The sequence below is a fragment of the Ovis canadensis genome, chromosome 24 (assembly GCF_042477335.2).
Source record: "Ovis canadensis isolate MfBH-ARS-UI-01 breed Bighorn chromosome 24, ARS-UI_OviCan_v2, whole genome shotgun sequence".
NCBI classification, from domain to species: domain Eukaryota; kingdom Metazoa; phylum Chordata; class Mammalia; order Artiodactyla; family Bovidae; genus Ovis; species Ovis canadensis.
Window position 1 is genome coordinate 52,549,457 of NC_091268.1, and position 14,089 is coordinate 52,563,545.

A 14,089-nucleotide genomic window follows, 5' to 3' on the forward strand; every position below is an offset into this window, starting at 1 on the left:
AAAAGGGCCTCCTAGCCCTCATGCTAAGAGGAGCAGCAAGAAAACAGGCTTGACGGTGAGGCAGCCTGGAGCATCTCAGAGCTGAAATCAGGACAGGAAGCCCTAACGATTGTTTCAAATTTACAGGACACCAAGGACAGAGGGGGCACATCACCTTTCCGAAACAAGGGATAAGAAAACCATTACTATCAGCATCAAAATGTAAGTTCAGAAAGCCACAAACGCATACAAGCTAAACCAAACTTTTATCTAAGTTTCCTGTTTCACAGATGACGACAGCAAGCACAGTGCCACTTGGGTTAAAGAGCTATGGTGGTCGGCTACGTCACTGGCCAAGAAATCTCACCTGGCTTGTGCAGATACCTGAATTGCAATGGTATTCATGATCAGGGGCACAAATTCCGCAACGACATTGTGGATGTTCAGTTTGTAGAGCTAAAAGCAAACACATCAGATTCTCATGCTTTTTCACTCCGCTTATAGCTAACTAATTTGGCATAGCAAAGACACTGTGAGATTCATTGCTCGGCACACGTGTAACACACACATCTATTCGCCACAGAAAAGCAGGTGTGGAAAGTGTCGTAAAATGAGAAGCCTTAAACCCGGGAAGCTACTGAAAATACACATACCTGATACATTAGCACAACAATGATGGGCAATTCTGCCAACACTTTCAAAGACAGCGATCCTCTGGGAATGATGGAATGCTGGGAAGAGAGGAATACAGAGGACTGTGGTCACCACCTTGGCACCTAATATAGCCCCCATGTGTCCCACGGCTGAGCACCACCCGGTCGAAATAAAGGGAAGGGAAAACAGTGACTCGTCTCTGTAATTATCTATGGTGAAAGAAGCAAAATATTTTGAAAACAAAGCATAAGAATTATAATTCGATGTAAAGGGTTTTATATTTTACAATGTCATCACGTGTAGTAAAATCCTCAAGAAAATGTGTCAGAGATTCAACCCACTGGAGAAATTTAAAAAAAAAAAATTTTTTTTTTTAATCTGTTATGGGCTTCCCTGATAGTTCAGTTAAGAATCTGCCTGCAATGCAGGCAACCCCAGTTCAATTACTGGGTCGGGAAGATCTGCTGGAGAAGGGATAGGCTACCCATGCCAGGATTCTTGGGCTTCCCCTGTGGCTCAGCTGGTAAAGAACCTGTCCGCAATGCGGGAAACCTGGGTTCGATCCCTGGGTTGGGAAGATCCCCTGGAGAATGGAAAGGCTACCCACTCCAGTATTCTGGCCTGAAGAATCCCATGGACTGTATAGGCCATGGGGTCGCAAAGAGTGGGACATGACTGAGTGACTTTCACTTTCACCTCACTTTCAAAAGAAAAACAGTAAGAAGTACGTGCGTGACTAGTTTTATTCAAAGGTACTTATAAACAGGAAAACTATAATAAATATAAGAAAAAAACAGTCTTTTAATACATGAAATCTCAAATAGGTGAGGAAAATATCAGACTCAAAAACACAAATGGACAATGAATGGACAGGAAAACGGAAGTGGGAAAAGAAACACAAAGACTGACAAACGGAGGCCTCTAATTCAGGACGAGCAAAGAAATGAAAGCTTTGTTCCCTGTAAACTAAAATGCAGTCTCCTGTTTATCCCAGCTCACATTGAAACAGTCTGCAAAACACTGCAGTGGAACACACACAGATGATTCTCTTGACTTCATCATAAAACACAATTGTAGCACACACTCAACCCATGTTCCCTGTGTGGCCAGTGCTACAGATTTCACACATGGGCTGCAGAAAACAACAGTGTTACCATCACAAAACTCATGGTTCATGAACTTTCCTACAATGGGAAAATGCAAGTGGTGGAGCTGTTACATTCTAGAACTTCTGTCCCCAGAGCCCACACGGGCAGGCACTGAACTACAGGTTTATCTGTAGTTTAAAGGGACTTCACTTCTGTGGAAGCTAAGGGCAGACCAGGGCCCCCTGCAGGGTCAGCTGCTCTGACTCCACCATGATTTTGAGTGTCTCTGCATCAATAGTGAGCGACAATTCCCGTGCACACCTACAGAGCAGAATCAGTGAGGCTCTTCTGTGCGCACACACATTTATTTGCTTACTTTAAACGCCTCCATGTGTTTAATTTTTACGAAAAAAAATTTAAAAAGCTTAGGGGTCTAAAAAGTCAAGACCTCAGGCTTCCTCCACCGGGGGAGAAGACGTGGATAAAAGCAAAGCTAGGAGCAAAACAACCGAGACACGTACTGTTCTTGTCTCGCTGTCCTCACGCTCAGGGTTCACCTTCACAGCGATCGTCGTGATCATTCCGACCATCTCTGGGGGAGGGACGGTGTTCTCAGGGATCACCTGAGGGTTCTCAAAGTAACGGTTCTACAGAAAAAGAAGAGAAGTCATTTTTTCTAAAGTCAAACACAAACATTCCTCTTAATAAAACACGCCTGACATGGGGCGCGAGGGATGCTCAATGTCCTGCCCACGTATGCAACACCAACCCCACAGTCCTAGGAGGCCCCTTCCTTCAAGGCCATGAAGATACACAACACATTCTCCATCTCCAACAACAGAGAACAGACTTGCCCACAGCACCCTCTACCAGTGTTTCCTGGCTGATGGAAGAGGAAAGGCGTGCCACGTTACACTGTTACCTCAGTGAAGCAGGATGCAACCCAGCTCTCTAGTGATAAGAAACCAGGAGCTGGTCCCTACTGAATTAACTTCCCAGTCTCCTAAATAAGGTCAGATATGCAACAGAAGCCAAGTCCAGGAAACATTTTAAAAAGCCAGGAAGGACCTCACTGGCATCCTTAGTCCTCAGTGGAATTTGGGCTTCATGTTAAAAAAAGACAGCTTCGTATGAAAAATAGCTCTTTGATCAAAACAGTAGCTGACACAATGATAACTCGATAACTTAGAAGGCAATGTAAGTTTTATACACTACTAGCGTCACCGACTCAATGGACGTGAATTTGAGCAAACTCCAAGAGACAGAGGACAGAGGAGCCTGGTGGGCTACAGTTCATGGGGTCAAAGAGTCAGACATGACTTAGCAACTGAACTGCAGCAGCAGCAGCAGATTAAAATCCTTAGAAAACAAAACACAATTTTACCATCTGTTAATTTTTAAAAAATTCAACCTTAAAAAACCCTTTACAGTAGAAACTCTGAAACAAACACATTTGTGCACAATGATCTTATACTACAGCATTACTGGTGGCAGCAAGGAATTGAAAAATGGGGGGAACCAGGGAGAAGGTCAGAGTACACCAATACGGCAGAATTATCGGTCGCTCAGAACGACGACTGACTGCCGAAGGGAGAGCCCTGGAGGACACACCCCACTGTGACAGCGAGTCCTTGCAGTGGGGAGCGGGGGGGACGGGGAGCGAGGGGTGCTCCTCTTCCACTCCACACACTTGAACATGGGTGGCCCTGCTCAGAAACAGTTCTTTCAAGATACGGAAAAATTTTAATGACACAGAAAAACACTGCAAGTATACACCCCTCCCTCAAAAGCTTCAAGGCTGAGTGCAAACCATCTCTACAAAGCACAAAGTGAAACTCGAAACAGCAATGTCGATGGTTGCTTACAAGTAAAAGGATAATTATGGACAATTTGTTTTCCTTTTTGTGATACAAAACTTCTAGAAGAATACACTGCTTTATGTAAAAATGCAGTATTTAAACAATGAAACCAAAAGGACTCTTTTTTTGAAGTGGCTAATTTATCAACAGCTATCTGGGAGATGGTGAAGGACGGGGGAGCCAGGCATGCTGCAATCCATGGGGCCACAAGCATTGGACACAACTTAGCAACTGAACAGCAACAATTTATCATCCTAGATTTTGACTAAACAAAACATTTCTCATTGTAAAATTAGCACCCCTCCAATTATTCTTTCAACCCTTTGGAATAAGGAAGGCATAAATATAAATGATAAATTAAAAATAATATAAAAAACAGCATACCACTACTTTTGGAAGCTCCTTGTAAATCTGTTTCACAAAATCCAAAAAATGATGAATCTAAAAAAAAAAAGGACAATATAAAGATATTTGTAAACAGAAAACGCTTACAGTAAGAAAAATATCAATAGTCTCCATATATAAGATCTCATGAAACAGGCAAGAAAAATACCAGACTCAAGATACAAATAGGCAATGAATGTGAACACACAGACCAAAAAAAGAAAAAGAAGCAAAGACTGATAAACAGAAAACAAGCTTTCTAATTCAGGGAGAGCAAAGGAATGAAAATGATAATAAATGCCACCTCCTGTCTTTCAAAAACTAGTAACAGCACGAGCTGGAGGGAGTGAGCCGGGGAGACTCCCTTGCACCGAGGTTCACAGGCTGCTGAAGCCCTCTGGACACCAGTGGGGCAACCCAGCTCAGAGGCATCAGGACGTGACACCTGTGACCTGGGGGTCCTACTGCTGCAAACTCAGTCTACACAGTAATTTAATCTGTACACAAATACTAGGTTACGGTTATGAAATAAAAATTTTGAAATGCCCTAAATATCGAAAACTGTAAAAGATTATTAAATACCCATTATAAATTAACTTTACAAAACATTCTTTATGATTGGGAAAACACATACATATAAAGCGAAGGGAAACAATCAGGATGTGCTATGTTATCCACAGTAGAATTACAAAACAGACAGACACGTAAGGTGGGAAAAAGAAGAAAGGAAATTCAGAGTGAAAAATTCTCACAGCAGAAGGAATCTGCCAGCACACTTCATAAATGCCATCAGGATAACCACTTACCTCCTGGGTGATGGGTGGCCTGAACTGTTTGTGTAGTTCAATAATTATTCTTAGACAAATAAGAACGTTTTCTTCATTTTCCGTCTTAAAAAAAAAAAGCATTTAGAAGAGTTATATTACTGAAAACTTAACTTACTAAGAAGATTAAAGAGTATTTCCTCAGCATTTTTTGCATATACACCCTTCATCAACCCCACTTAGATGTGATTTGCAGAAAGCTGATAAACCCACAGAACACAGCTGACCCAGACACAGGACTTGTCCATGGCCTCTGGTGACCACCTGAAGGTACCTGACCGGCAGGTTCTGCCAGAGTCAGCAGATGAGTAACCAGCAAGTCACACTACAAACCAAGGTCTTAACAACAGACATGTCTCCCTGCTTGCAAGGATTGCCAGAAGAATAACAGCTGAGCACCCCACGTGCACTGGACCCTGTGCTAACACAACACGCATCATGAGAGTTGGGGTGTCATCCACATCGTAACAGAGGCAGCTAAGGCTCAGGGCAAGAGGAATGAGGCTGACGTGGCAGAGCCAAGACCTGAGACCAACGCTACGCCCTCCCGAGCTCAGCTTCCCAAGGGGCCCAGAAGCGCGACAGAATGCTAAACACGTCAAGACTGAGGACAGCAAGAAAACGGTTCCAGAAGCTGGCTGAGCAGGTACCACGTGGATTAACCCAAGAATCTGAGCAACTCTTCATGACGACCGTGCCTGACACACACACACAGAGGCACAAGGCCAGTGGCCCCCGAGCTCAGAGTCTGCCAGCTACCACCCACTGTGTCGAGTCAAGCCCCCAGTGACTCCAAGGAAGATCTTCACTTAATAATCCTTCTTAGTAATCTGGCTGGCAAAGTGGGAGAACACAGGCAGTTAAGAAAATTTCTATTTGTGAAACAGAATTTTACTGAAAGAGAAACCGTTGTTTACAGACAGGATTTTACTGTAAGAAAAAAGCTTTCAAAGTGGCTAAATAAAAAGAACTCTCAAATGTTACCTCTAAAAAGCGAAACATCACAGACAAAACGTTTTTTGTGTGAGGTCGAAGATGCTCGTTGGTTGGTATTCTATGAATTATTTCAAGAACAAGCTTCCGCAGTTGCTGTTGAAGAGAAACAAAGGTGTAAATACGAAACCCTTCCAAGAGTTCCAAGATCATGTTTTGCATCCCACAAGCGTCCCACGCGCCTGCACCCAGCACTGGGGGCCGCCAAGCTACGAGATGGAACCCATCCTACAAACAGTCCGGCAAACCATTTACATGTAATCCAAAGCACGCACTACAAACTGGCATTTTCTGTATTTCTGCAGCTGTGTACCAAGCCAAGTAAGCCAAAGTTTCTTTCATACCTCGTCACCACTGCCAGCAGAAGGACACGAGTGAGCGCAGCGGGTGTGAATTTAAGACAAAAAGAGCAGAACACCAACGAAACTTCACTGGCCATCTCCCTGCATGATCTCGGTTCAGCTCCTGGGACGAGCTGTCCAGTTACCTCGGACCCAACCGCTAATCGCATCGCAGGCTGTGCCAAGCTTTCGTGATTTTGTCTACAGAGCTAAGAACCTGAACGCAGCTCAGAGGGACATCTCGAGCTGTCACCACACAAGAATGTTTCACTCCGCAATTCACCTTCACTGGTGCTGCGGTAATTTTTAAATTTTTTTTTTAAGAGATACAAGCTGAAACATTTATAGAAAAAAAGAAAAAAGAAAAGATGACGCCGCTGTTTTAAAATGATCAAGGTCAAAGTGTGCGGGGGAGGTGCAAAGAGGAGGTGGGGGTACAGATAAAACCGGGCAGAGTCACAGGAACTGAAGATAGTGTGAGGCTAGAGCTGGGCACCAGGCGTGCGGGGGGTCGTGAAATTCTCCCCCCACTTGTATATATGGGTGAACCCGGCTACAACACGCAGCCCACGCATGCGCGCGGGCCAGCAAGTGTGGAGAGGGTAAACAGGCAGATGGCCTCGAGGAAATAAAACCAAGACATCTACCTGAGGCGGCGATGGCCTTGGGCAAAGGGACCCTTATCTGACAGCACCGCTGTCACTTCTAAGGGCAGCCGTAGGTGTCCGAGTTGTTTTCATTCACAAGGGCTGGGGCCCCTGCAGCAGGACATTCTTCTCCGGAACAGCTTACCTGGGCTGGTTTCTCCTGAAGAAACTGAACTTCTCCATCCTGAAGAAACGTAAGGAACCGAGGGATGATATGTTCCAGGAACGTGGAGTACTGAGGAGAGGAGGTCACATTCTAATCACAGAAAGAAAAGAAAACCCCCGTTAAGGTCTGTGTACGTATAGTTCCGTTGCAAATTCACATGTCACCATCATCTCGAGAAACATGCTGGGAGAGCTGCTAGCAATTTTTAAAACTTTCAGATGCTTTAATGATAATATCATTTGAAATAAGTTGACTGCTGCTTCTGAAATCCACTTCAAGAGAACTAAATGCCAGCGTTTACTGCTCAGCCTAGAAAAGCGGACGCTGTGCAGAAGGCTCACTTCGGAGCCTGCCGGGGCTGGCTTTGCCACCCTCTGCGGAGACTTGTTTGATCTGAGTCTCTTCATCTGGAGAATGAGGGGCCTGACCACACTAAAATCTAAAACTCTAGCTGATCAGGTAGGTTGATATGAGTTAGATGAACATCACGGGTGTTAAAAGCAAACTAGGAAATGAAACTGCGGTCTGGAGACAGAGAAGTAAGATGGCGACCAGGGCAGGGTCCGGCCCCACTCAGCAAGTATAAACCTGGGACAAGCACCTGACCTCCTGGGCCTCAGGGTCCCCACCTGCGAAGAGGCTACCATCTCCTGCCTTACGAAACCACGTGAAGAGTGCACGAGCTGGTACAAGTAAAGCTTCCCACACTGCTTACGGTAAATGCTCAATGTCCCTTCGTTATTATTTACAGCTCCCCTGTGCTTCACAAACACTGCGCCCTGTGCCTTTTACTCTTTCTCACTCAGTCCTCACCATGACTCTCCAAGTATTTTGTCCATTTCACCAATTAAAAAAAAAAAACGAAGCTCAGACGTTGCTGACTGTCAGAGTCACAAAGCTTTGGAAAGTGGATTCCACTTACAAGTATCTAACACCCAAGTGCTCATCTCTCTTCCCCTTGAAGGCCTCACCTGCACATTCAACACACGCTCCTATCACGTGCTCAACGGGGATAAAATGAGGAAGAAGGTAGGTAGAGTTCACGTCCTTGGAGTCGGGGGAGGCAGCAGTGTGGTGGAGAAGACAGGTAATCAAGAAACGATCTGATAACACGGAATTATGATGGGGGAAGCGCTGGGCTGGCAACTAAGGGAACCTAACCAGTGAGGCCTAACTAACTGGATGGAACCCACGGCAGAGAACACCCCCCAAAGAAGGGATGTGGCTATGAAACCCTAAGAGGCCAGCAGGGGTCAACCATGGGACAAAGTGGGAAAGGTTCTAAGGAAAACACACGCAAAGGCACAAATTGATGAGAACTTTTTGAAGCTTCCACGTGGCAGGGATGGCCATACAAGAGGGAGGCACTGAACTTTTACTATCGTGAGTGAGAAGCCCACGGGTTGCAACTAAATGTGTCTGGCGCTGCAGACACTGATATGGGAGAGGACACAGGTCCAGGGTTGTCTGCTGCCTGAGGAATCTATGAAGGAGGAAATACAGGCAAAACACAGAAAACTGTGTTTCGCCATAGGAACCAGGACAGAGCCACCGTTCCTGGAATACACACCCGAGCACTGGTCTCCCAGGACCAAGTGCAACTCCAGGGGCTCTGAGCCTGCAGCACGCTGGGCAGGGGGGCACCCCCAGGAGCTGGCAGCCCCTCCGCCAGCAGTCTGCGAATCCATGGGGGACAGGAACTGTGCTTGTCACTTTCCACCCCCAACATCCAACTTTTATGAAACACACCCATTCAAGGATGCAAGGAAAAGAGGGTGAGAGTCAAGTTGGAACAGTATCGAGGTTATCAAGAAAGCCAGGTCATCTACTCGTCAGCCCACAGCATTCAGATTCCACAGCCTTCAAAGCATCTTGAGAGTCAAATTTCTCCCACAGGACAGATGCAACAGGTTGCTCAGTTATGCCAGGATTTCAACTCAGCCCACAGCTTTCCAATCCACAGGAATGTCCTCCACGATTTCTAACTTGAACGTTCCTCTATTCTCTGTTAGGAGAGACAGCCCCTATGATACTTCCTTTGCTTGGAATCTTATCCCTAAGTGGTTAATGAAATGAATTTCTAAGATTCCTCAAACTCTTGCGAAGTCTTCATTTCACTCATTTCATTTAAGTATTTAGTTCTGGGATAGGAGTGGTGGTAATTTAGAATTACTTTCTGAGGGTCATTCCAAGTGTTTCATTCTTTGAAGGACTCGGTCATCTGAATTTCATTTAAGCTAAATGTCTATCAGATAGATTTCAAAAGGCATTATTTGGAAAAGCCCCAAGTGCTGTTCATTCTGCTAATTTAATTGATGCATCTGAGACCCCAAAGCGGGAACTGACTTGCTAACTGCCAGACTCTTGCCAACAGGAGAGGAAGGGATAAGACACTTCACTGGAAGAGCCCCCTGCGCCCATGAGGCCCGGCCCACCTGCCACTCCTGCAGCATCGCAGGCAGCGGCATGATCTCAGCCTCTCAGGTAAACCTCTGAGGGCTGTGGTTCTGTCCATAGGATGCAGAATGCAGGCCTTTCCTGTTCTGCTCCCACCTCTTTTTTCAGTGGTGGTGTTGTTTTTTTAACAATTTGCACTAATAATGGAAGAGAAAGCCCTTTCATTCAATCTCTAAATATCTCAGGATTTTTTCTTTTTTCCACCTCAGTACAAGGCAACACGTTCTTAAAAACATCTATTTAACACAGAACAAAACCAAACAATTCCCCTAACCAAACAAAAATACCATCCATTACTATAGATAGTAAGGTATCGGAGTCAATCCCACTAACATTCATCTCATGTTTAGTGATTCAAATGACAGAGGCTAGGAAACATTTTGTTCTTAATAATCATATTAGCTCTGTGAGAAAGGTTTTACCATCCCCACATTAAAACCAAGAAAGTGACTTTCTCTTTGGCCTATGAGACTGACTGGCACCAGACTAGCCGTCAAGCTGGACAAAATATAGGTAACAGTTCTGGGCGCTGGACCAGAGGCGGAGCAAGGCCGTGATCTCCAGAAGAGGGGGAACTCACCCGCTGCACCCCACCTCGACTCTCTGCCTGGGTCCCATTTCCTGAGTGGGCTCAGGAGGCCGGAGCCCAGGGTAAGCACCGTGGTCCTGCTGAGTTCAGGAGCACACACTGAGTTTGCAGCAGCCAAAGTGGCTGGAATCTGCAGGGCAAAGCCCCAGAGAAGGAACCACAGAACGAGTATTGGGCTGTACTTCTGGTGAGGGAAGGTAAGACTGCCTGAGGCTTGCCAGGGAGTAGAGGCTTGAGAACTGAGAAATAAAGAAACGTCAGAGGTCTAGCAATGTTAGAGGGTACTGGGGGTCCAGCCTCGACACAGTGCAAAGACCTTAACACCTGGAGACACTTCAGACACTCAGCTGATGAAGGACCACGCCCCCGAGGAAGGCCTAGTTTAGCCCCAACCCACAGAGTCTAAAATCAATCTCCAGCGAGAGCCACGCCGAGATGGGGTTCAGAGGTTGAAGCCTACCAAGTCAGAGGGACTTGGGAAACCCCTTGGGCTTTCCACAGACCCTCTCGAGCACAGTGTAAAACCACACCTCCACAAGTTCACTGAGATCGGCCAGCACCTGCACTGCTGACTACAGGACAAATATCAACTCTTCCAAGGGAGGTGAGAGAACCAAGGGCCCCTACATTTCACACACAACGTCTGGTTTACAATCAAACCTACCAGACATGCAAGGAAGCAAGGTAACGTGACCCAGAGTCAACAGAAATCAATCTTGATACAGCCCAAATTTTATATTTAGCAGAGACTTCAAAGCAGTTACTATAATAAATACGTTCAAAGTATAAAAGGAAAATATGGTCTCAATAAATGAAAATGAGGAATCTCTGCAGAGAAGTGACATCTAAAGAAGAACCAAATGGAAATTACAGAAAGTACAGTGACTAAAATTTTAAAATTAAAAAATACAAATAAACTGAAATTTTAAAATAGCATCACAGAGATTGGAGATGACAGAAACACAGCCATTGAATCTGAGGACAGATCAGAGAACAAAGAGGGAAAAGACGGAAGAAAAATGAATAGAATCTGGGCGACCAGTATAAGATATAAAACTGCAGGATATAAGACCCAGAAGAGGGAAACCGAGTCTCAGAGGAGTTATAGGCAGCAGAGTCAAAACCGAGAACCAGCACTCATCCCACACAGCAACGTACCTAACGCGGCGAATCTACAACAGAGGCCTGAGTGTATTCTGAAAGCACACGCCTAGGAGAGGTACACGGTATTTGAAAAGTGAAAGAAAGGCCAAATAGCTAAACAAAATAACAATCCTCAACACTCTTCGGGGCTCACTATCACTAGTGTGAAGACAGTGGACAATGCTGTACAGATTTTCAAATTTCAATCTTGAAATACAACACATTACATGAACAAAGAGTAGAACTCTTAGGTGACTAGTGAAGAGACTAACAAGGCAACTGTAGCAAAGCACATGTATTTATCTCAAAATGAAAAGGCATAAAAATATAAAGCTCATACCTCGAAATTTTCACTAACTTCCTGCATCATTTTTAACTTTGTTTCATCAGCTGTAAATAACAAAACAAATGGTCAGGTAATGGAAATTATGTTAAGGGTGTTCCTAAAAGTTACTGGGTTTAATAATATGAGAGAAGCAATCAGATCTTATCAGTTTGACTGTCATGGTCCAAAAGCAGGCAGATAACTAGTTCCCTACAACCAGTCGCACGCATTCGTACTCCCAGACACACGTGTGCATGCACAGACAAGGATACACACACACACACATACACACACACACACATGCCTCTTTGGAGCTCCAGCCAGTAATGCTCATCACTTTGCTTCTTTACAAGGCAGAGAATGGGGAAGTTAGGATAAATGTTGACGTTACTACTTATCTCAGTGTGGACACCATCTAAACAGAGATGACGGGGTCACATCAACACATTTCTTAATGACAAAAAGGATCAACTCACGTGTGTTGACATCCGTGAGAGCTGCCACAAACTGAAGATATTTTTTCATCAGAGTGGTTTGGTCAACCACCGTGGCCCCTTGTGTTGCAACAAATGCCATTTTTCTTTTGAGTTAGTTTGTTTCTCAAGAGAAAAGTATCATGTCCATGAGCTCACCCAGCCTAGGAAAAGAAGCACATGATTAGCTAACTTATTGAGAGCATAGATTCAGTCTCTAGGAAAATCTTATCTAAATGCCTGTGTTAATCTAAATACTTTGCCATTAATTCAGAAAACAACATGACTCCCTCTGCTTTTTTTGGAAAGTAAAAGTTACTAAGTCCATTCTATTCATTTCTAAACATGACTTTTATACACAGATGCTTTTGTTTCCTAGAGTATGTCCATCTTTTCCTAGGCGAGGGGTCAGCAAATTCTCTGTAAAGAGCCAGATAGTAAATATTTTGGATTCTGTGGTCTGTCACAACTCCTGAGCTCTGCTATAGCCACAAAACAGCCATAAACAACTTGCAAATAAATGAGCATGTAATTCATAAACCTTTGACTTATGGACATTGAAACTTGAATTTCACTTGAAAATTGGACCATGAAACATTATTCCTCTTTCGATGCCCCTCCAACTATTAAAAAAAAAAAAAAACTGTAAAAACCATTTTCAGTTTCTGTGCTGTATAAAAGTAGCCACTAGGCTGGATGTGGTCGGCTGACTGTGGTTGGACCCTCTCTGCATTGGGTGACCCCAACTTCACTGTGCAGTAATATCAGCAGGTACCAAAGGTGGTCTCGCAAGCACCAGGCAGAGAGGAGCCCTGGGAAGCTGTCAATTTTGTTCCCACCCGGGCACATGTCAGGCACTCAGGAAACACTCCTGGGATGAATGCACAGGTGCTTCCAAAAAGCATCTCAGTGAGTTGGAAACAGGCGTGGATGACCACACTTGGAGCACTGCAACTCCAGGTGGAAAAACAGAAGACCTGGTTCCTGTACTAAGAGCCCTAGCGAGAGAACCTGGTCCACCTGCTTTTATCCATCCTCCCTGCCTGAACACCCGGCTCGTTTCCCTCTGCACGAAGGCGCACTTTCAGGACTCGGTTTTCTTTCTTCCTTCAACAAACACACCACGAACTCCTCTGCAGGCCCTTCCACGGCCCTGCCTCCCGGCTTACGCTCCCCTGCAGCTCCCACTTCTGCGCCCCACAAGCGATGGGGACCATCCCCCCGCCCCCAGAGACCAAGAGAGAGCCCCTTCCGGCCCGCGGCTCCAGGCAGGAGAAGGCACCAAACGGAACCAGCTGGAGGGGATCCCGCCGCCGCGCTAGCCGAGACCCGACTTCGGGCTCCCTCCTCACCTCCCCACCCCGAACCCCACCCCAGGGGGACCCGAGACTCGGGGTCACGGCCTCCCCTTGCCCAAGAAACTTCGGGGAGCGGAGGGGGGGTGCGTGCCCAAACTTTTTAAAAGGCTCGAATCCCCCCCACCCTCTCCACCGAAGGCATCAAACTCTGCCACTTCCCGGGACCCTGAGGGGCTAGGCTCGCTCTCTGCCCGGGCCCGGAGTTGGGGGGCGCCCCTGAGGGGAAAACCTCCCATCCCCGCCTTGAGGGTCGGAGAGCAGCTCCAAGAGCCGGAGGCCGAGGGTCCGAGCCTGGCTTGGGTCCCGCCGCCGCGTCCCGGCCCACGTTCGGGGCTGCGGGTCGGAGTGGGGGCGTTTCGGGGTGTGGGGGGCAGCCCCCCCGAGCCGCCGCCGCGCCGGCTCGCGACAAACGGCCCCGCCCCGCCGGGCCAGAAGGGGCGCTGTCGACGCCGCTACCTTCGCTCCGTGCGCCCGGCCGGGGCGAGCCAGGCGCCTGCGCGCAGGCCGAGAGCGGCCCGGCCGGCCCGGGGGTGCAGGGGGGACACGGGGACCCCCCAAGCCAGCCCTCCTATCGCCCCGGCCTCAAACGGCCCGCGGCTCCGCTCCGTGGGTCGCCGTCCCCGGACGCCCGGTGCCCGCCTCCCAGCGCCGGGCTACGGCGGGCGCCGAGGGCCAATCCCCGCGCCGCTCGCCCTCCGCCGTCCCGCGCTCTGCCCGGCCTGCTCCCCCGCCGGCCGCGCCGCCCGGCCTGAGCCCCGGCGTGGGGGGTAGGGGCTGCGGGGGCACTCCAAGGGCGCTCGGAGCCTGTC

The 14,089-nt window shown here is 47.1% G+C and overlaps 1 protein-coding gene and 1 non-coding gene across 9 annotated transcripts in view; both read right to left on the reverse strand.

Annotated features, from left to right (window-relative positions):
* TRRAP (transformation/transcription domain associated protein) overlaps window positions 1-14,089 on the reverse strand; it is a 90,729-nt gene that overhangs the window by 76,095 nt on the left and 545 nt on the right. For 7 of the 8 annotated variants that reach the window (XM_069570762.1, XM_069570763.1, XM_069570766.1 and 4 more), the window contains exons 2-10: window positions 11,926-12,086; window positions 11,465-11,514; window positions 6,915-7,025; window positions 5,773-5,877; window positions 4,771-4,854; window positions 3,965-4,021; window positions 2,243-2,368; window positions 633-710; window positions 347-435 (exon numbers count right to left, since the gene is read on the reverse strand). In XM_069570762.1, the coding sequence (XP_069426863.1) occupies window positions 347-435; window positions 633-710; window positions 2,243-2,368; window positions 3,965-4,021; window positions 4,771-4,854; window positions 5,773-5,877; window positions 6,915-7,025; window positions 11,465-11,514; window positions 11,926-12,025 (800 nt within the window). In that variant the 5' untranslated portion in view covers window positions 12,026-12,086. Of the gene's footprint in view, window positions 1-346; window positions 436-632; window positions 711-2,242; window positions 2,369-3,964; window positions 4,022-4,770; window positions 4,855-5,772; window positions 5,878-6,914; window positions 7,026-11,464; window positions 11,515-11,925; window positions 12,087-13,736; window positions 13,903-14,089 lie in introns of those variants that run through there. The other variant, XM_069570761.1, reaches the window with a different exon arrangement.
* LOC138429834 (small nucleolar RNA ZL1) lies at window positions 11,598-11,797 on the reverse strand. Its single transcript, XR_011252922.1, has one exon. It is a non-coding gene; the product is annotated as a small nucleolar RNA ZL1 (small nucleolar RNA).